At 45.1% G+C, this 22,233-nt stretch overlaps 2 protein-coding genes across 18 annotated transcripts in view; one reads left to right on the forward strand and one right to left on the reverse strand.

Annotated features, from left to right (window-relative positions):
- RAPH1 (Ras association (RalGDS/AF-6) and pleckstrin homology domains 1) overlaps positions 1-15,375 on the forward strand; it is a 79,006-nt gene extending 63,631 nt beyond the window's left edge. For both annotated transcript variants that reach the window (XM_059475737.1, XM_059475738.1), the window contains 4 exons: positions 343-441; positions 1,060-1,180; positions 2,733-2,875; positions 7,356-15,375. In XM_059475737.1, coding sequence (XP_059331720.1) covers positions 343-441; positions 1,060-1,180; positions 2,733-2,875; positions 7,356-9,326 — 2,334 coding nt within the window. In that variant the 3' untranslated portion in view covers positions 9,327-15,375. The remainder of the gene's footprint in view (positions 1-342; positions 442-1,059; positions 1,181-2,732; positions 2,876-7,355) is intronic.
- A 627-nt stretch (positions 15,376-16,002) lies between these two features.
- The window catches only part of ABI2 (abl interactor 2), a 65,076-nt gene continuing 58,845 nt past the window's right edge, over positions 16,003-22,233 (reverse strand). For all 16 annotated transcript variants that reach the window (XM_059476385.1, XM_059476382.1, XM_059476384.1 and 13 more), the window contains one exon: positions 16,003-22,053. In XM_059476385.1, the coding sequence (XP_059332368.1) occupies positions 21,878-22,053 (176 nt within the window). In that variant the 3' untranslated portion in view covers positions 16,003-21,877. The remainder of the gene's footprint in view (positions 22,054-22,233) is intronic.

The raw sequence follows: 22,233 nt of genomic DNA on the forward strand, positions 1-22,233 counted from the left end.
ATCAGTTGTCTCTGACAAGTGGTGAGTCAGTTCGTAGGTATAGAAGACTCCTGGTGGGTAGAAAGTACTACAGCCCTAGAATAGTGAAAGACTAGCCCTTTCTTAGTGTTTGAAATCAGTTGAAATTAGTTTGTGCTGGACACACTTTCAAATGTGTGTCAAGCAATCGCCATTGAAATTCACCTCCTGAAATATTCTGGAACATTTTTAAGTGGAGTTAAATACACACTACTATTGAAGAGCTTCCAGCATTAGGTTTATCTGTATAGACATCGACAAATAAATGCTTTCCTTGCATTCCTAGCTATGAAAACATTGATGAGAATGCACAATTTTTTGCAGCATCCTCAGATCCAGAAGAAGTCCCAGTATATCAAATATCTCTGCTGTGATGATGTAAGAACTCTACACCAGTGGATCAATGGCATCCGCATTGCTAAGGTAACCCCTGGGCACTCTTACACTGCTGTCATGAGTAGTTGTCATCATCTGCTTAAAACCATTTACAGTTACTTAGCAAAATACAGGGTAAATCTAACTTCCCTCTGTTTACAATTCTGAACATGAACTGTAAAATCTTCTGACATTTTTCTTTCCTCAGCAAAATTATTATAGGCTCTGTTATAGTAATTCAGTAATTGGGCCTTTTCTTCTTGTTTCTGCTGCATCCCTGTCACATGACACAGTTCTGACATCATAGATGTCAGAAATATAGAAAATCATAGATAGATTTTAGCCAGCTCCGTTCAGATTTCAGAAAAGAAGGCTTATGGGAAAAGAGAATTTAGAACATAGAGTTGATTTTCAAGATCCTCAGCTTGTCTTAGTTTATTCATTGGGCCATTTCTTGCTTGACACTGTCTCTTCTAGCACAAATAAATTGTTTTTCTTTCAGCAATTCACTAATAGCATTAATATTCCTTAACATAGAGCCTGTGTTGCTTTGGGGGGACTGGCAGGAGGAACGGCATAATAGAGAAGCCAGAGGTGGAGCTCAACGGTCTGAAAAGAGTGTACAGCCTGTATAGAGTTGTTAAACTTGTTTGTGGTTTTGCTTAGTACGGGAAGCAGCTATACATGAACTATCAGGAAGCATTGAAGAGAACAGAGTCAGCATATGACTGGACCTCCTTGTCTAGCTCCAGTATCAAGTCAGGCTCCAGCTCATCTAGTTTGCCAGGTAACAATGTGATCTATCTCATAATACAAAGAATCAATTGCCTTTGTTATCATCTGCTGTCTGGATGCCTCAAGAGAGACTGTTGCAGGAAATGGACTGTTTCTCCAAAGTCTTTTATGCTATGTTTAGTCTAAAACACAGACTTTATCTATAACATTCTGTATATGTATATCTATATATATATGCATACAGGTAAAAACCCATTTTGCTGTATTACTTGCAGTGATGTCTGTGTTTGAAATATGCACCAGTTTCTTGTTCACCTCCAAAAACTAATGATTTTCTTATACTGAGAGGAGGAAACATCTTTTCAAATTCCTGATGCCTCTATGTTCACCTATTTGAAAAATCAGATTTATATCATAATGATGCATAGAACATATATATGTAGTTCTTAAACTGCTTTGTGGACTGAAATATTTGAAATTGGAAAATGAGAACCATCCCCTGCCCAAAGGCAAAGATCCAATCTGTTTAGAGAAAACTTTGAAAATACTGTTTGTTCCCATGTCAAATTGTGCATGCCTGCATTCATGTGCTCCCATTTATCTCTCTGCAGAACTGGGGCTGGTTTCTTGTTGCATGTAACAGTTTAAAAATTGATAAATATTTTATACAGTGTAATTTCATTGTTCAGAGCTAACTGATGCTTTGGTGGATTATTCAGAACCTAGAGGGGCTATGTTCTTCATTGAAAGTGTGCTGTTGTGTGAAGGTGTATTGTCTGCCAGAGATACAGATTGGGAAGTAATGCTACTGAATTGGACAGGTTCAGAAAGTAGCCTGTAAGAATGAGCTAAGCAAATGCAGCCTAACTGGGAAGGTACCTTGTTGTTTCAACTATGTGGCAAAGCAGTAAATTCTTGGTCACTTATAATTTCTCGATCTCCAAGATGGGTATTTTTCTGATAAAGTGTAAATTCTTGTAGGGAGCTGAGCCACAGCTCACTAGCCAAGCATGTTCTGCCAAAGTTGGATTCCAGCCTGCGCCAGGACACTTTGGGATTACACAGAAAGCAGGTGGCAGGCTGAATAAATTGGTCTGACTGTGCCTGCTGCTATCTTGTCACCCTGTAGACCCAGAGCATCATTTATGTTGGCTACTTGCAGGATGCACACACAGCCCTTCTCTTGTGTTGAGGAATGGGTCATTGGAAGCAGTGTTCTGCCTTGGCTGGTGCAGTTTGTCCACGGCCTGTGCCCAGGGTACAATTTTAAGGTTGTGCTGGGAGGGAGTGCTGAAGAGAGCAGGCTGCATGCACTGCATGAAATGGGGCTTTTCCCAAAGTGCAGGGATGTGGCATGGTTCAGAACCCTCACAGCTGCAGTGATTTTACCTTGAAATATCTGACATACTCTTATCCTTGTGCAGCTTCAGGTTTGGTTGATACCAGGCATCTGTTGTAATGGCCTGGATGTGAGCTAGAGCTTACACAGTTTTTACTGGGAGCAGTGGCCTCTGGGGACATGTTTAACAAAGTTGAATTGTATTGACATTACTTTTACATTCAAAAACATATGCTAACTGTTCCTTAACTTTTTTTCTGAACAGAATCTCAATCAAATCATTCTAATCAGTCTGATAGTGGAGTTTCTGACACCCAGACAGCTGGCCATGTCCGTTCCCAAAGCATTGTCAGCTCCATGTTCTCTGAGGCCTGGAAACGAGGCACTCAACTGGAGGAATCCAGCAAGGTAACAAGAAGACTTTAATTTGACAACCAGCGCCCAACAAAATGTATGAGACAGTGCTGTACCTCTTCCACCTCTGTCTTGAGTGGCATTTCTTCTCTGTTTTACATGGTTAATTTACACTGCTATATAATTGTTTTTTAGGATTCACTTTTTCAGGTAATTAAGCCCTGCAACTTTCTGTTCTTTCTTTTATTTGTGTGCATAGAAACTTTTTGTTCTTTGAAGGCATTATACAGCCCCTCTCACAGAGTCCTATTTACTAATGTTGAATGAAGACAAAATAAAAAGATAAGCTGTTAACAAGTTGAATGAAATTCTTTCACTAAGATCTTTCTCCAGTTAAGTAGCCACATCTTTCCTTTGTAAAGATGTGAATAACTGGGGCCTGAAAGCAAGTATATATGTTTTGAAATACTTCAGTAGTTTTTACTCAAAAGTGTTCTGTTAGGTGGGACTGGAACCAGTAACCTCAGATATGGTCAAATCAAAAGTACTGACATTGTCAGCAGTTGTGGATTAAGGCAGATGAAGTATCTCCTGTTTCTGGTAGAGAGTTACAGAAGACTTTAACCCACTGAGGCTGGGGCTCGGGTCTGTTGTGGTTAGTTTTCTGTGTGTTGGTTAGTTTTCTGTTCTTTCTGTGGTTAACTGTTGTAGTTCCTGGGGAAAATTTGCATGCACGGGAGAAATTCTGCTGAAGCTGTTTGTTGTCAGGTTTGAAGGAATCTCCAGGTTCCTGAACAACCTTGATGTCATTAACTGTAGCAGCTACATGTGGAAGTGCACTATGAGAAGCTGTCATTACTTCTGTCAGTTCTGAATCTTCCCCAGACCTCAGGTTCCAAGCTAGAGAAGGAAGCTTTTTAAAACCAAAGCCACAGGCCAATATACCTGGCACTGGTGCTTCAGATAAATAACTAAAAATAAGATAACACATCTCCTTTTCAAATGAGAAAGCATATGACGGTGTGAAAGCTGACATGGCTGCATCCTTTGGGATTCGTAACTGTTGTTCAATGCCTGCTGGCTTGGAAGTTGTCTGATTCTAATAGTAATGTGGTACTCAGTCCAGGGATGTAGCTTGCTAAGTTGTGGTCCAAGTTTTCCTACTGCATGAGTGCAACACATGGTGCATGTCCATCAGCAGATGGCTTCTGTGTGGGTATAGGATGCATCATTTCTGCAGGAGTGAGCTGCACGAGATGGGGCATTTGCTAGCAGGTATTCAACAGTGGTGAAAAAGTACTGCTGTAAGAATGATAATGTTACTGTTTCCTCAAGTTTTGGGTTCAGTGTAAATCCTGCTGCTACATATACTTGCTGTGAGATTTTAAGCAAAGGTTTGAAGTTCACTATCTTGGGGTTACTATTGTTCTTTTTCAAGTGTGTAGTGCTGCTGGCAATTGCTTATTTAAACCCCAAAAATTTTTAAGCTACATGGTTAAAGCCATGGTAAAAATAAAATATTCAGAATGCATCCTGCATTGAGGAAGCTATACATGTATCAATATTTCATCAATTTGAATTCCTTTCTGCAAATCCAAGAAAAGGTATATTTCTTCACCTTATGCATAACACAGGTAAATGGGTTGCCCTAAAACTTCCAAAGAATCCAAATGAAATGAACTGTGTAAACTTACAGAAGCTGTGTTTAAACAATTGAGGGAATTTCAGTGAAACTACAGTGTAAATCTGGCCCAGAGAACTTGAATAACCAGGAAATCAGACTGGCAGTGAAAAATGTTAAACTGTGTGGCAAGAAAGGCAACAGCAGTGTTCAAGAATTGTAATTTACATGGGAAGGTGTTACCAGTGATACTGAGATGTGCTTTTAGTCAGTTTAGTCTCCATTTACCTCAGAGGCAGCTTTGCTACAGTGCTTTGGTGTCAAAGCTGGCTTAAGAAGTCCATGTGGGCAGGTTGCTGCCAAGTGGCAGAACTTGCCTGCATGTCCCTTCCCCTTGTGCAACAGCTCTCTCCCACCTTGGCAGCCTTGGCTCCTTCCCCTGGGCAGGCAGGGCAGAACACAGAGCCTGCTGTGTCTCAGCAGGCAGATAGCATTGGTGTGCTTTCCAGCCAGGGTGTTGTACTGGTGCCTCAGCAAATTAATCACGGGTGAGTTCTGCCCACTTTGCCCTCATTTACCCGTAACTTCCCAATAATTTCTTTAAGTCGAAAACATACTGAAATTGCTAGAGATCTGTCATATTTGAGCTAATTTTGGTAACCAGGCCAAAAGCATGGGAAAAGAGATGGCAAACAGTTCAATTGCAAAAGTTTGTTTTCTCAGGAAAAAATAGCTAAAAAAAGCACAGCTTATATAAAAAGAGCTGTTTTTATAGCATTTTTTAAGAGTTCCAAATAGTCATGAAGATGCATGTCACAAATAGGAATTGCCAGTGTGCAACAAGTAATTTGTCAAGATACACAGAAGGACATCACATAATTATAAGGACAAAAAAAAGGACAAATGAATCTCTCTCAAGGTTCTTCTGTAAAGAAAGTATCACAGACTATGTTTCTGGATGTTGAAATTAATTTGATTCTGTGGAGATGGGAGGGGCTCCCCCTCCTGAGATGCCCAATAGTCTTTTCTCTGTCCGGAGTGTTTAATTTGTTCACTGTGAAGATGACTGTCTTCAATGGGTATAAAATATACACCACTGTCTTTCAAATATATGTAAGATTAAGAAAAACTTTTCCCAAAATGCAGATAATCCATCTGCTTCATATTTTGAAAGATTCCTCTTTGCCCAAAGAATACTTTATTTCATTTGTTCCCAGTTGGGCAGTGAAGAGCTCATTGAGTCTCATTTGCTTGTTAGATTTTGAACACCTTATTTCAAATGTTATGCTACAAGTACCCAAATGCATGCCTGCTGTGTCTGCTTTAAGGGACAAATTCAAGATTCCCCAAGGTCTTGCCATTCAGGAATAGCTATTCTGTTATGCCTTCAGCTCCCTCTCTCTCTGTTTTATGCCGCCTTTATTTTTCCTGTTGCCTTTTGCTGTCTCAGGTGTCAAAAGTGAAGCTCAGCACAACTAAGGGCAGCACACCCATGGTGCCTTATACAGGGCACAATTAAGGTCAGGTGGTGCTAATTGAAAATTCATTAACCTGGGTGATTGGGAGAATGATAATTTACAGACTAACACTTGCAAGAGATCAAGATTTCTGTTTTGTAATGTGAACACCCTGATTTAGTTCCAGACCTAATGTGACAGGCAGAGGCACACCCCATGTTTGTTGTAAAATCACTGTTTATTGCTTCTGACTCTAATCCTTCTGATGGAGTTCTGCACATGCAGACACTGCACACCTGTGCTTAGAACAAAGCAATATGCAAATGTGCTCTTCCCGTGCAGATGAGCATAATTGGGCTTACTTATTGCAAAGTATCTACTAATAAGGTATAGGTACCCAGTGTGGTCAGTCACTATGGTGGTGGTATATTTCTAATGCATGTTTCTTTGCTGTGCACTGTGAAATTCACAACTTGGCTTGTAGCCAAAACACTTTGTATTAGGAGGATGTTTATAAATTTGAGTAATGCAATTGTTGTTTTAATTTTTAAGAGGAATGTAGGCTTACAGTTTTTGAGAAACAACTTAACTTGAGCACAACACGAGTAGACTAAAACACTGCCTGCTGCTTTCCCATTGATCCTTCCATTAGTCAGCTTTTCCCTGTTTTTCCTTATTTTTTCTGTTTAACGTATGAGTTGCATGTGTAACTTTCCCAAGTTTACTTTGTTTTGCAGATGTCTAAACATTTCCTTCTGGGGAAATTTTCTAGGAAAACTTGGTTCTTCTTCTTCCTTATTTTTTCCCTGCCAGTCATGGATAGTAGAGCATGTGAAGGAAAAATAATCTCAGTACTATTCCTGCAGAGCTTGCTCTCAATGTGTTTTAGAGCAGTTCAGGATTTCTGCAGTTTGTAACACTGAACAGTGTAAGGCCTGACCTAACAGATGTAAGGATTTGACATGCTCTGGGAGACTGTGTGTGGTTTGATTCCAGTCATACTGCGCTGAGATGTCTACAGAGCCTCTGGCTCTGCCTCTGTCACGGCCTGGGCTGTTCTGGGGGGCTATGTTTGGGTCATTACGCTTGCCCAAAGCAGGCCGGTAATTCTCACTGGGTCCCACTGCCTGCCCCAGGGCAGTAACAAGGCTGCTGGTGTATTTTCCCTCTGACAGCAGCTTTGCTTGGAGCAAAACTGGCTCCGCTGATTTTTGCCGGCTCTCCTCCCGGCCTGCCCATCCCCTTGCATGGTCCCGGCTTGTCAGTGTATGGAATTGTCTCTTGCTCCAGTGTTTTGCTAATAATTCTTGCATGCTGTAATCTGCCACTTAATTTTTAATGTTGGGCACATTTAGACCTTCACTTTATAATCTCTTTGTCTCTTTCTCTCTCTCCCTCCTTCCCTCTCTCTTCTTTTTCTCCCTTTCCACTTTCACTAAAAATCCCTTCCCCATAGGCCCGAGTGGAGCCTGCAGGCCGGCCCTTCGTGTCTGTCGCAGCCCCCGTGTCCCCGCAGACGAAAGCGGTGACGCCCTACACAGCATCGCAGCCGTCCCCGCCGCTGCCACCGCCCCCGCCGCCGCCCCCTCCGCCCCCGCCGCCGCCGCCCCCACCGCCCCCGCCCCTGCCCAGCCAGGCCGCCCCATCCGCGGGCTCGCCCGCCACCATGTTCGTCAAGTACAGCACCATCACGCGGCTGCAGAACGCGGCCCAGCACGGCGGCCCTTTTTCCAAAGCCCCTGCTGCACAGCAGCCTCCGCCGCCGCCCCCGCCCTCGGCAAAGCCTCAGATCCTGGTGCCCCCGAACGGGGTCATGCCGCCCCCCCCGCCCCCGCCGCCGCCCCCCACACCGGGCTCGGCCATGGCACAGCTGAAGCCGGCACCTTGTGCCCCCTCCGTGCCGCAGTTCACTCCACCACCGCCGCCCCCCAAGATACATCAGGTCCAACCAAATATAAGCCAGGCCGCTGTTGCCTCCTCGTTGCCACCGCCGCCTCCTCCTGTGCCTGCCCCACCACCACCCCAGGCACCCCCAAAGCCTGTCATGGCAGCTCTGCCCCCTCAGCCTAGCGGGAAGGCAGCATCACCAGGGGTCACACATGTCACTCCCCCTGTGACTGCAGCCTTGCCCCTTGCAATAAAGAAACAACCAAGTATCACTTCTCCCCAGGTGCCTCCTCTGCCCCCGGCCCCTCCTGGCCCCACTCCCCCTGCAACATTCCCAAAGCAGCAAAGTTTCTCAGTAAAGCCTCCTCCGTCCCCTCAGTCCCCAGTGCCATCGGTGGTGAAGCAGATAGTCAGCCAGTTCCCCCCTCCTCCCACGCCACCTGCCACTGAGCCCCAGCCTCTGAAACCCCTTCCGCTGAGTGTGGCTCCACAGTCGCCTCCAGCAGTGAAGGCAAAGCCCAAATGGCAGCCTGCTGCTGCTCCTTCACCAGATTTCCCCCCTCCTCCACCAGAGAGCAGTTTAGTGTTTCCTCCTCCACCTCCTTCCCCAGCTTCCTCTGCAGGTTCTCCCCCGCCTGACAAATCAGGGTCTCCAGTAAAAAAGGCCGGCAAGACATCAAGCCCCGGAGGGAAGAAACCACCTCCAACACCTCAACGCAACTCCAGCATCAAGTCCACAAGCTCCGCTGAGTACCATGAGTCCAAGAGGCCTTCAGTGGACCGCCTTGTCAGCAAATTTGCACACTCCCCAGAGCCGTCAGGATCTCCTTCCAAGGAGTCATCACCTCCTCCAGCCCCTCCGAAGCCAGGAAAGCTCAACCTTTCTGGTGTGAGCCTGCCCATTGTCCTTCCACAAGGGGGAATGCCAGCCAAGGCTTCTGCTCCGAGTGTGTCTGGAAAGGAACCTGTGGTTGAATTCCCTTCACCACCATCCGATTCAGACTTCCCACCACCACCCCCTGAAATAGATCTGCCTCCCCCTCCAGTAGAAATTCCGTCTGTGTTTTCAGGCAGCACCTCCCCAAAAGTCGCTGTTGTCAATCCCCAGCCGCAGGCGTGGTCAAAACCATCTGTGAAAAAAGCGCCACCACCCACACGGCCCAAGCGGAACGACAGCACCCGACTGACACAGGCGGAGGTTGCGGAGCCCCCGGGGTCAGCTGGCCCACAAGTGCCCACCTCACCCAAGTCCAGCCTTAGCGTTCAGCCGGGATTCCTGGCAGACCTCAACCGGACGCTGCAGCGGAAATCCATCACCCGGCACGGCTCGCTCTCCTCCGCCCGCATGTCCAGAACGGAGCCCACGGCCACCATGGACGACATGGCCCTGCCTCCGCCCCCGCCAGAGCTGCTGGCTGACCAGCAGAAGACCAGCAGCTTTGGGGGCAGTCATATATCTGGCTATGCAACGTTACGGAGGGGGCCGCCCCCCGCGCCCCCCAAAAGGGATCAGAACACCAAGCTGTCACGGGACTGGTAGTCAGTCCCCAGATCCAGTGCTCTGCGTGACTTGTGGGCTGCTCTGATTGGCCAGCCCATGATCCCGTGCATGTGGAGAGGATGTGGGGATGTGGATGATAGCCCCATTAAAAGAGGTGATCTCAAACTGCAGCTGTGGCTAAATGTAAAGACATTCCCCTTTCATGGCTAGAATAAGAAAGATGGGGGCTTAGGGGTGTTGATACTTTACTGGGAAAAGTGGGTAGAGAGGTGTTGGCTTCATTCTTTCAGTTTCTTTTACCCTTCTTATAGATTGGACCAAACCCCCGTTTTCTTACTTTTTCTGCATTTAGGGGAGGGGGAGGGAGATAATTTTTTTGTAGTGTCTGTCCACGTGAGACATGTTTGTGCATGTATAATAAGTGTAGGTATATAATATATTGTGATATAATTCGTCGCAATTATAGAAGATAACCAGAATGTTTTTGTAGAACCGTATTTATTGTTTCAGTCAGTATATTATCTGGAATCGGACTCTAACTGGTCAAATCTTACCATAAAGATGGAGATGTAGGGGGCACTTTAAAGAAAGGAAATAAAAACCCAAACCCACAAACTTCTCAGCAGTTTGTGGTGGGTAAATTCTGCAAAGCTGAGGTGTTCGGCTGGTAACTGTATGTTGTCCATTGATTGAAAAGTACAGATGCAACATACCAAAACATTCTGGTCATAATACTACTGAAAATGAGTATGTTCAGAGGAAAGAAATAGATTTTATATATAGTGGGCTGGAGTGAAATATATTTATACTATAAAGAGCCTCCCCCTCCTTTCAAATAGTTTAAAAATATACACTGATAGAAATTATTTCAAACTTACTTGTCCATGCAGTTAAATAGGATAAATATATATTATTCCAAACCATTATGCATTCTAACTGATAATAGGCTCCATCATTTGTTTCTATGGCTCAAGATGAATATATTTGTGTTAACCCCTTCTGAAAGCTGCCAGGACTCCTGCAATTGAAAATCCTGCCAACCCCCAAGGCTGATCCACGCGGATCCGTGAGCTGTCCGTGTAACTCTTACCCTGAATGAACAGGTAGGTTTCTGTAGAATGTGCTGTGTGCTCACACAGGCATGCACAGCGTCCAGTCTCACCTGCTCTGGGCCTGGTAAGATGTAGTGTCTTCACAAAAACAAGTGTCTGGAAATGTGTGAAGAAAGTGTTGTCATTGATTGGAAATTGTTGGGAAAATTTCCCTTCTGGAAAGAGAGAAGGGAGCAGCAATTTCAGGACAAGGAGAGTAAGAATTCTCTCTCTTTTCTTTGGCCTGCCAGAGACTGTGACCAGTGCATTAACCTGTGTTACAAAGTTGCACTTCTAGCAGTCGAGGAAGAAGACTGGAAAAAAAAACAACCTTAAAGAGGCAATAACATTTGAATTTCATCTAAGGGCCCGTATGATTAGACAGTAGACTGTTGGTTTGCTTGGTTTTTGTTAGTCACCGATTCACAGTCGGTCACCACATCAAGCATGAATGACAGTCCTTTTTCTTCAGTAGCTACTTCAGTAGCTTGATTGTACAGTCTTAGCCACATGTTCAGACCTTGTGATAAGGCAGTGTAAGTCGTCCTATGTATCACTGCACATTCCTTGCCGGGTGGTGGGACATAGCCTTTGTAAAACAACTAAAATACTTGGACTGTAACTACCCCCATCTTCAGCTCTTACAGCTTCCCTTGTCAGCATGGGGATATTGTCGATACGTAGTATCAACAGGCTCATAGGGCAAATAATTTCACTGTTTGCCTACTTTTTCTCCAAAACCAAACTTCAAATGCTTTCTTTTTCCCAAAGAATGAAACAAAGACAGCAGCTTGACCTGGCAGTATCTTCACATGTGTAAAACCAATATAAACTAACCTTTCATTAAAGTAATTCAGGATGATACATTTAAGAAATATTGTGACAGTGTCCCCCATTCCATTTTTTTTATTGACTTTTTTTTCTAAAGTCCAAATAATGAAATAATTGTCTTTGTGAATATTTTATGAATAGGAAAAGAAGTTTTGCTAATTTGAGCTGGAAAATTACACATCTATAACTATATAGTTTTAAATAGGTGCATCATGAGAAGAGAAAAATTAGTGGTGCTGTCTCTGCTGAACTGTTTCATATGATTTTTTTAAAATCTGTTTCAGCACCTCTGGAAATTGTTTTAATATTTCAGACTAGATTTTTTGAGCAATAAGAGTATATACCATTATGTGCATTTTTAAAGCACTGCTATGGAAAGGCACTTTTTTGTATCTTTCAAATTGTTCACCACGTTTTGTTTCTACTATTTTTGTGCTTACAAAGTGTCCTTAAAAGCATTTGCATTGTTATTTTAAGCATGCTCAGTGTAGCTGGTGACTAACTTCACAGGAGGGTTGTTAAGCTATACTGCAGTTCATGGGTGCTGTAATTTTCACATTGCTCCTCCTGCTGCTGTGTCCTGTGTGCAGCTCCTGGGGCTCAGACACACCAGAAGGCAAAAGGTGCTCGCTGCAGCTGTAACTGCTGTGCCCATAGCCATGATGGGGAGGTGGGCACATTCTCCTGCTCCTGGCAACATGTGCTCCCAGGTGAGAGCAGTCAGAGAATTCGACTTGCCCCGTCTGCTTTTCTTTTCCCAAGACAGCCTCACTGGTGTGTGTCAGTTCCAGCCCTTTTACTGTAGCTCATTCAGTGCAGGTACCTCTGGGCTTTGGACTCGGCACATCAATGTTCTGAGTGCAGTTTCTTCAGAGGCATTTCAGCTTTGTTCTCTTTTTCCGGTGACCACATTTATTTCCCTGGTATCTCTCCCTAGACAATTAATCCTTGCAGGCTGCGGGCTGCCTACAGGTGCTGGGAGACAGTTGTGCAACTCTGAAGTCTGCAGCAAAAAGAATGAATGTCTGCTAAGGTGGCACCCTGTATTGCTTCTAGTTAGGGTTTCCTTCCTGAGGCAGTGGTGATCCAGTGAGTGGTGCTGCTTGTTTTCTCTGAGCTGAGCATGGAAATTTGCCTACAGTGTGCTTCAGACAACCCGATTGCCTTTTCAGGTTATGACATACCCTGCATTGTAACTTGCTTTTCCAGTGTATTTACTGATTTTGTGACAGTGAATATTTACACCTTATTTTGCAAGTAAGTTGTTTTCCCCCATGTGCAGTCATCTCATAATTGCACCATAATATTTATTAAATCAGAAAATTAAGGGGCTGGATTTCAGACACCCAGGAAGAGGCTTCCTGCTACAAATATGGGCAGTAATACTTTTGGCAGTTTTAAAATGGGCATGTGAAGGCTGAGTGTTCATACTCCAGACACAAAAGTGCTTTGATCTCAAAATATACAGAGTGTACAGCTGGAGTTGTATTTCATGAGGCAGAGCACAGGGTGGCCACTTGTTAAGGTGGCTGTCAGGGGACCCTGCTGCTGCAAGGGCACCTGTGAGGGCTCAGCTGTGTTCGTTACTCTTTTCCTCGTTCAGTCTTCATTTCCCCTCTGCTCTGCAGCGTAGGTAGCATCCACCTCTGAGTAGCAAAGCCCAGCTCAGCCAGGTGTCTGTACCCACAGCCCAGGTGTAGAAAGCAGGGAGCTATTCTCAGATGCTTACATCACCATTCAGGTGCTGGGGAGTTGCTTTGAAAGGGAAAATTAGGCTCTTCTAGCAGCACTAAGCTTCGATGAGAAATTACTTTTAAAACTAAAAGAAACCACAGGATCTAAACAAACCATAGGTAACATGTTTCAGGTGGCCATGCTTGGGGCCGTTATTCTTTTAACATCTGAAGCTGGGATAGGAAGTTAGGCACAAGTGTCTGAATCATTCTCTTATTTTCTGTGGAAGAGGACGTTTCCTGCTTCACCCTGCACAGTGGTTTTCTCCTGTGGCAAACCACCCCTGACTGCTCTGACTTGGTGATGACCTCAAAGCCAAAGAGCTCCTCTCCTGAGCTTACTCTGCACTTGTCTGCAGGGCAACAGTGAGGGACACGTCAAGGAAACAAAGTGCTGGTACCTGGATTCTTTGGTTTCGGGTCTGAGGGGAGAGGAAGCAGTTTTTTCAACAAGTGCATTTTAACATTTACTGTTCTGGGCTTGCACATTTATAGGTTTTCTAATTCCTTCTTCCTGTGTCCTTAGGCAACCAGATAAATCATATCAGCTCAGAGATAAAGTGTGGCCAGTCTTCCTCTCACTTAAATTTTTTTTCCACAGTTTAAGGAACCAAAAGTGCCATTTCAACAGCAGAAGGGCAAAAAGAAATTTTCTGCTTTTTACAGAAAACAGCATAGAACCAAATTGTTTTGCTACAGTGGTACTATCGCAGGTAAATTTGTTTCTTATTCAAAATAAGATTATAAGTGGGTCCTAATATGAGTATTATTTAAACTAGTGTCATGTTAAAATCAGTTGCACTCCAGAAAAGCAGTATGAATTCCTGGCAGAAGGTAGTGAGGATGAAGCCAGAACATGGGAGTTTGGTTGGTTGCTGGGTTTTTTTTCCTTATAGCATTACTAAGGTGTAGATTACCTACTCAGTCACACAGTGCTGCTCAGCTGCAGGTGAGTCTTACTGCTTTGGGGACCATTTGTGGCACCTGGTGTCGAGCTCTGCATTTATTCCCTTGCACCACTGGGACAGACTCCAGACCAGAGAGGATTTTAACACTACAAGGGATAGTTTCTCTTGGATTTTTTTTTTTTTTTGCCATATGCTGATGGGGTTTTAAGCATTATTTTGGAATTCTGAGTTTGTGTAAGCAGAGTAATTTTCCTTTCTGAACTTTCTTTCCTTCAATTAATTAAAATATGCCCATGAAGGGGCAAAAAAAAAAAAAAACCAACAGGGTTTTGTTGTTGCAGGGGCAGCACTCACTAATACTGTGACACAGGCTTGGTCTAATTGTGAGAAGTTTAAGACACTAAGAACACAGGCTAATTACTCTAATTACTCCTAACCAACCCCGGGGAAAACAGTGACTTGGGTGATGATCATTGGGTGCTCTGAGGCAGTTGGTGGGGCAAGGACTCAGTGAGCTCTCTGCTCAGCAGATGGATCTTGGGTATAGGGGAGGTAGAGAAGGTAGAAGACTTGAAGGAACAGGAATTAGTGCTGTAGAAATGAATGAGAAGGACCTTCAGTAACAGATTGTGGACACTACACCCCCTTATTTAGATGCTTGAAGGCAGCTTGTCTTTTAGGAGATTTTGAAACTCTACCAGTTGTTACAGTGGAAAATAGTTTCCTTCCAGCTTTCCCAAGATGCCAAAGATGCATTCTGAGCTAAATTCCAGGTATGCAGATGTGTGTATACCAGTCTCTTGTTGCCAGGGGTCTCATACTGCTGATCTCTAGCACATGTCTGGTGAGACAACAGGGGGCCACTCTTAGATGTTGTGTGTCCCTTGCCTTTAACCAACACTGGGAACTGGGTACACACTTGCAAGGGACAGTTTGGCAAACAAAGCTGTGCCCATGGCACCCTGCTGGCTGATTTGGTGCAGCACAATAATGTTTGTACTTCTAAAAGAAAAACTAAATGTTTTGTCATAGGTTTTAATTGGAAATCTTAGGCCTCCTAGTGGACTGCAGTGGACCAGAAATGAACTGGAGCAGCAGTTTGGTTTATAGCTTACACTAATTGTTACCAGTCACTGGGAATATTCTGTATAATACTGGAGATGCAAGTGTAAGAAGTGTCATTGCAATGATGATTTGTCTGTGCAGCAAATTTGTGCTGAGTGCTGTAAATACATTCATGTTTACTGCTTTAAAAAGAAGATTGCACATTTTATCTTTCAATGGGATTGCCTCCCCTCTTCTTCCCTTTCCAAACAGAAAAAAAAAAAAAAAATCAAAGCTCTTTTAGACTGATAGTGTCAGGTTGGGGGGAGCTTTGCCATATTATAAATATATATATAAATATATGTATAAATATACTTTTTTAAGCATGAGAGAAGACAAAAATACTACATTATAGAGTACCCAATATAGAGCATTATACAATGGAATATGCACAATTCAATAAAGATGTAGTTAAATTTAATACTCTGTTTTAATCCTCTGTTTTGCAATTTTCCTTTTTCATGAGCTCAGAGCCACACTGTGTTTCCAGGTCATCAGTGGTTCCTCTTGGTGTGAGTCAGGTAGGTGATGGCCTACAGCCATGTGCCGTTCCTGCGCTCACTCCCAAGGAAACTGCTGCTGTTCTTTGCACGGTTCTTTCTGCTGGCTCAGAGCTGGCTGGAGCAGCCAGGCACTGCACACCAGTTACAGGGCTGAACTGGACCCCGTGGGAAGGCTCCCCTTTCCCATCTGCTCCTTGCTCGGCCTTGCAGAGTGCTGGCCAGCTCAGTTCACAGGGAACAGCTGCTGGCTCCACTCTGGGGGCTGTGGGAACCTGCCTGGGAAATGCTCTCAGCCTCAGCCTGCAGCCCTCAGCAGTAGAGTAGTGAGTGCAGGCAAGGGGCAGTCCCACAGAGGGCAAGGAGCTGCTGAAGGCAGCAGATGCCAAGGCTGTACCTTTGCTGTGGGCAGTGCTGTGCTCAGAGAGCCTCGGGGACAGGCTCCTGCACGCACAAGCCACCATCCCACCATCCCTGGCCCTGGTGCTTTGAAGTGTGGAGCCAAAGACAAGAAATGTGACAACGCTGTGGCACGCTCACAGAACACATGAGGTGTGCTTTGTTCTTTTTATTTAGGGCTCATAACAAGAGGGTTTAGTACACAGCAACAATTAATTCCAAGTACAATTAAAAAAATTTAAAAATTGGGTTTTGCACTCACTGGAAGGTGGTTCAAATGGCACACACACTAAACGTTACTGGCGGCATACAGCTCCCCAGAGTCCTGTGGGCTTGGTCGTTTACAGTGGGCTCTGCATCCATCCACTGCAGCAGCAGTGCCAAAAGCAAAAGCAGCGTGTGCTGCTCCAACTGCAAACCAAAGGGGGGGGGGGGGGGGGGGGTATCTGCTTTCAGAAAAAAAGTGCATGGATAAAATCCATGTTAGACACTGACATCTCCAGAGAATTCATAGAAACTACTTGTCCATGCAAGTTGCAAAAGACACTTTTTCAAATGTGAAAAGAAGCACTTGTTCTTTACAAAAAAATCTTGGACATGTCAGCACTTACTGAGGCGCTGTAATGGAAATAAATTTGTACATAGCTCTTCCTATTAGTCAGTAGTGGTAGGATTCTTCAGAGGTATAAGGAGAAACTAGAATAAACGTAACTGCACCCATTTCATTCGGCAGGGTCCCCATGTCTCTGTTCAGGAGGGTCCTGGGTGTAGGCTTACCTCTGGACAGCAGGCCCCTGCTGCCATCACTGTCTTGTAATATGTCTTGTAATAAGCACAGGTGCTAATAAAGTTAGTACATTTAGAGTACCAAAAAAAACCCCAAACCTCTTCCTCCACTGGCTGAAGATTACACAAAACACATGCGTGGGGTTTTTTCCAAAGTAGCAGAACACCATGATCTGTGAATTATTCTTTTTAACAGCAGTTTTGAAACTGTGGCTGCATCAAGCTTTCAGCATGTCCCCATGGATGTGAGGTGGGGGTCTCACTATGCTTGAAGTTTTAACTTCAGAAGTAGGTAAATAGGACTGTTACTGCACATTGACTTCAGCTACTGTGGGGGAAAATCCCCAACACAAACCACACATTGTTCCCTTCTTGTACTGTTCTGACCTCTGTGTAATAACCATTTTATCCACAAACTGCAGCCATGCCAAATACTGGGAGATGCCAGAAACTGGGGAAGGTGAATACACCTGTACGCACAGTAAATTCTTGTAACTGGCACCCCAAAAGCTGTGGCCCAGGATCCTGCTGGTTCTCGGTTTCCACCACCACCTTCCCTAGAGGTTAGTGTTGTAAATACTTGCCTTAGTGAATGCAACAGTGTTGTACCTTTTCTACTGCCACGGTTGCCAACACAGGTGCTGAAATCTCTGCATGGGGTTTGTAATACTGCCTGAAATGCTGCAGTGCTCTCCATACTCTGAATGTAACTACTGCTCCTAGTAAAGCCACAGCATCCTCTAAGCAGCTTCCAAAAAGGACCTGCAGAGAATACAGATGTCACCTGTTTTACAAAAAGTCCTATTGCACCTCTGGGAGGAGAAGCTCTGCAAAAGCTCCCAGTTTACTAAACCACATAAAGTTCCATCCTTTCCAGAAAAGAAAACATGGAAATTTTGCTCTATGCCTGGAGCCCACAGACATAACTAATAAAAAAGCAGGCTTGTTTCCAGCAGAGAGGTGCATTCACAGCATCTGTTAGGAAGTGGTGGAAGTTGCTAGGAAGAGGACAGTATTCAGTCACCATCAGTGCAGAGTCCTCTTCCACCTCTAGTCAACAATGTGCACATCCACAGCAGGCAGGCAGCCCACACACCCTCTGTTGGAAAAGGCCCCTCAGTCCTGCCGCTTCCTCGCTTTCTTTTCATAATCAACTGAAACACCCCAGGTTAAAGTGGCACTTTTCAGAAGCTGCATTACTGCCACTGTCAACTTTGGCTGTCACCAAGAACCCTCAGCAGCAAGAAAAGAAAATGCCCAGCAGCTGTGAAAGGAGAACAAACTGCTCTAGCAAGAACTAGCTGGGTCTAAGCCTTTCTGGCACCCACAGGTAAGCCACCCAGCCACACACCACAGGACCTGTGGTTCACACTAGCAGATATCTCCAGACACTCTTGTGACATCCAACTCAACTATCTGCAAGGATAAGCTGAATTCCAGGAACATGGTCAACCTCCTGGTAACACGCACCAAGCTGTCATCCACCTCAGCACCAAGCCACACCTCTGCCCTCCAGTGAGAGCTGTGGCTCTTCACTGCCTGTGTGTCTGTGTCTAACCAGTCAGACCATCAAGTGATCCAGCATTACTGCAGCTCTCTGGTGCCTACTCCAGCCACTGCACGTGGACACGCCCTCAGGACACTCAGGCACAGAATTTGCTGGTCACCCCCCCTGCCCCTCTCAGCCCTCTGCTGCAACAGCTGAGGGGAAGGGGAAAAGGAGAGGAAAGAACTGGTCAGACACATGCAACCTCAGCTCTCTCTCTTTGGCTGGAATGAAGGCACCAAATGAACCTGCTTCAGCACTAGATGTGGACAGACTCAGTCAGACCTCCTCTCATCAGGCACATGACAGAGAGGCAGCTGTAGTTAATAGCTTTGTCCCTGGTGCCAAGAGGAAGGAAGAAACCTTTGATACACAGCAAACCAAGGCAAAACACACCGCTAGAGGATGCTGAACAATTTCTGTGCACAATGAAAACAGCTGGCTGGACTAAGGCAGTTCTCACAAAGGGAGAAACATCTACATTTTGGCCATTCAGCACTCTTTGGGCTATGCTGGAGTGTCTCCTTCCCCCACCTCTCACGTGTACACACTCCCACTTCGACAGCCTGTGATGCAGAACACCATGAGCTGTGGCAGCAAAACTCAGCAGTGAAGAGATGTTGTGCACCTTATTTAAAATACTGAGGTGTTTCTCCCCCAGCCCCCCACTTGCCACCCCCTTTTAAAGTAAACCTGTAAATTAAAAAGGGGTGGGGACGAGAAGGTTTTGGACAAGGAGAAGTACAAGGGACAAAACTGGAAACACAACCCTCACTGACTTTACTAGCATGCAATCTATGTAACATTAATTATACAAAGCCTGTTTACCTTGGCTTGGTCTATGACCATTACATCACATCATCCCCAAACAAGCAACAGAATTAAAATCTGTACAAAATAAAAATATGCATAAAACTCAACAAATTTCTTTACATTAGTACTGTATAATAAAGCATAAAACCAGCAGGAGGTGACCCAGAAATTCCATCCACAGCAGTTCTTGCAGGATAAACAATTCCATGTTCTATTAGCAGGGACCAAACTAACCCCTGGCCCATCAGACCAAAGCCAGTTCTTCAGGAGCTGTCACACAGCTGGCCTGAAAGTGGAATCACTAAGGGTTTTGTAGCCTCATCTTCTGTGCTCTGCAAGCATTCATCTCACACTGCTCTGCTCTCACAACACAGAGAGCTTGCAAGAGGAAAAACCAGCTGACTGAAGAGAAAGTATCACACACAGTGGGAGTACACACTACCCCACCCACCTGCCAGAAGCGTTCAAGCACCAGCTCTTGCTCAGACTGGGTTAAGACATGTTTCCCTAAAGTGTGACCTGCCAGCTGCAGCTTGGGTGCACAGGCAGAGGTTCAGCTCTCACTTAAAAAATCATTAAACTGCCCTAACAATTCAGTTGAGCACTGTGGGCTCAGTTTTTGCCACAAACATATCCAAGGCAAGAGAAGCCATGAAACCTCTGATACTCCTGGAAAACACATCTGCCCTGTAAGCGCCAAAGGCTGGTGAATGCTGCTGTTCAATGACCTTTGCTAGAAGCACCACCCCCTGTGCCAAAAGCTCAGACCTGCCCAATGACACTAGTTATTCCAGTGACTGCACAACCAGTTCTGGACTTGCTTCCACGGAAATGATGGGCTGATGGAACTGAACATGGCTGCTTCTCTTGCTGCAAGAAAACTTTTCAGAGTAAAAGGCTTGAAGGGTATCTGTTCTGGCACTCATCCCAAACAATGAAAAGCTTTCCCAGCTTCCAGAAAGAAGACAACATGTGGATTTGCAAGGGAAAAAGTGACTTCTATCTGCACACAAGTTTCTTCAATGTCATCCTTCCTGCAGACTTTAACCAAGCCAGTTTCTTGTGCACTGTCACAGGAGTTCCACAAGCTCACAGCAAGTCATCACATTCCTCCATGGCCTACAAACACACCTGTTTGTTCCTCTTGCCCTCTGAGCAGCTACCCCTGCTCAGGCTGGCACCGAATCTGCACCTCCATGCTGATACTGCACTAAGTACCAAGCAAGGGGCTGGGTCAGTTACCGGTACTGGTGTCAGTGCCATCACACATCCAGCCCTGCTCTCCTGTGCACTGCTCTTTTTTAACATCAGCCTCTCCAGCTGCAGTACTGTCTCACCTTGGACAAGCTACTCTTGGTACCAGCTTGGCACCAGAACTTGGCCAGGTGACAGTCTAAAGATGCCCTTGCCCAGGAGGCTCTCAATTTGCAGGCTAACAAGACTTAAAAGGAAATTTAATTAGTTAATGCATGATATTTACCCACAGATAACATTTAGATGTTCCTAAGGGCAGATGAGTATAACCATCACTTACAGTGATCTGCTGTGTACAATCACTGAGCAGAATTGTTAACTGAGACTAGATTAGAAAGCCAAGTATCATCACAAGGGGCTACAGAGCATTCACCTGGTATTACTCCACCCCCAAGCCACCAGTACAGCTCAAAATACCTATTATAATAAACAATGGAGAGGGCTAGGGGAAGAGCTAGGACTACTACTAGTTACTGCTTGGATTTCCATGGGAAACCAGTACACACAACAGCCCTTTTTGCTTCCACTGAAGAAATTTTGGCAACAGACATGAAGACGACAATTGCCGTTTGTCCTGCCTCTGCACAGGGCTCTCACAGTACATATGCAAATCTAGTTGTCAAGTACAAAATAGCCAATTTACAATACCTGATTGGATTTTTAAGATTATATTGTGCATAAAACTAAAGTTGGGGGCAAGTTTCTCTAGTGCAAGCAGGCATGAGTAGATTTGAACCTTAGATCACACCCCCTGGAGTTAATCCTCAGACCCCAGGAGGACCTGTAAACTTTGTTTTGCCTTTACCATCAACGGCATCTGTGAGTTCTGTTTGAACCGGCAGCAACCGTGGCAAGGAGCTCACTGTGGAGAGGAGCACAGTTACATCAGTGCAGAACACAAAACAAATATGTGGCATTCAGAAGATGAGAGATGGGGGTGGGGATCCTCTGGGCTGCAGCCATCTGAATTGTCTAAACTGAAAGGTGAGTGAATGAGTGAATGAAAGCCGGCTCTGTGTGCCCTGGGTCAGCCTGCGTGTGCAGAGCAGCTGCAGAAGTGTGTATGCTAAGGAAGCATCCAGCTATCTGGAAGGCAGTTACAGGAATGTCTCTGTGTAGAAATCCCAGTGTTTGCTAGCACACGACTGTTCTTCCAGCTGCACAGGAGTGTAGTGTAGAAACGGGGGATGTCCACTGGCCAGTAACCTTCACCACAAGCATCCAGGACATCCCCAGTGCCAGGCACTGCTTCCAACGGTATAGTACCATGAGGGCACGCAGAACTCCTGAGACAAATCCCAAGGCCTGTCAGAAGTCAGAATTGGAGTGAAGTATGAGCTAATCAACAAGTTTGTTACATCTGAATGGGTCAGCTTAATTCAAAGTCAGATAGCTCAGGATAGCCTCTGCTGGCAGCTGAAGAGCCATTTGTTCAAACAACTCAAATCACTATTGTCTTATCATGAGGGGGAAAAAGAAAAAAAAAACCAAACCAAACCCAAAAGAGTGGTTGTTACAATTATCCTTCATTCAGTTATACTGGATGGGGCCCCAGAGGCTGGTGGAGATCTGGGAAGCCCTGACAGCTCCTGCAGCAGGAGATGCAGTGTCCTGTCCTCTGGTCTTCACTCTGAGTAATGCATGATCGACTCCACATAGTTCCCTGGGAACAGCCCCGTCACTCCATTCATGACCCCCTCATACCAGCCATCATCATTTTTCTTGATGACGTAAATGATGGCACCTTCCTGAAATGAGAGCTCATCTTCCTTGTCCTTGGTGTAGTCATAGATTGCCACCACTAGGAAAGAACAGAATGTGAGTGTTAGGAGAGCTAGGGGAGGAGGAGGAAAATGCAGTCACCCTCCCTCAGGCAGGCACTGCCTCACCTGTGTGTGTGCCGAATGACCTGCTGAGACAAACAGTTTCTTCCACCCCCTTTTGTACAAGCTCATGCTGTTGAGCACATGAGCCAGGACTC

This window comes from Ammospiza nelsoni, chromosome 7 (genome assembly GCF_027579445.1).
Source record: "Ammospiza nelsoni isolate bAmmNel1 chromosome 7, bAmmNel1.pri, whole genome shotgun sequence".
NCBI lineage: Eukaryota > Metazoa > Chordata > Aves > Passeriformes > Passerellidae > Ammospiza > Ammospiza nelsoni.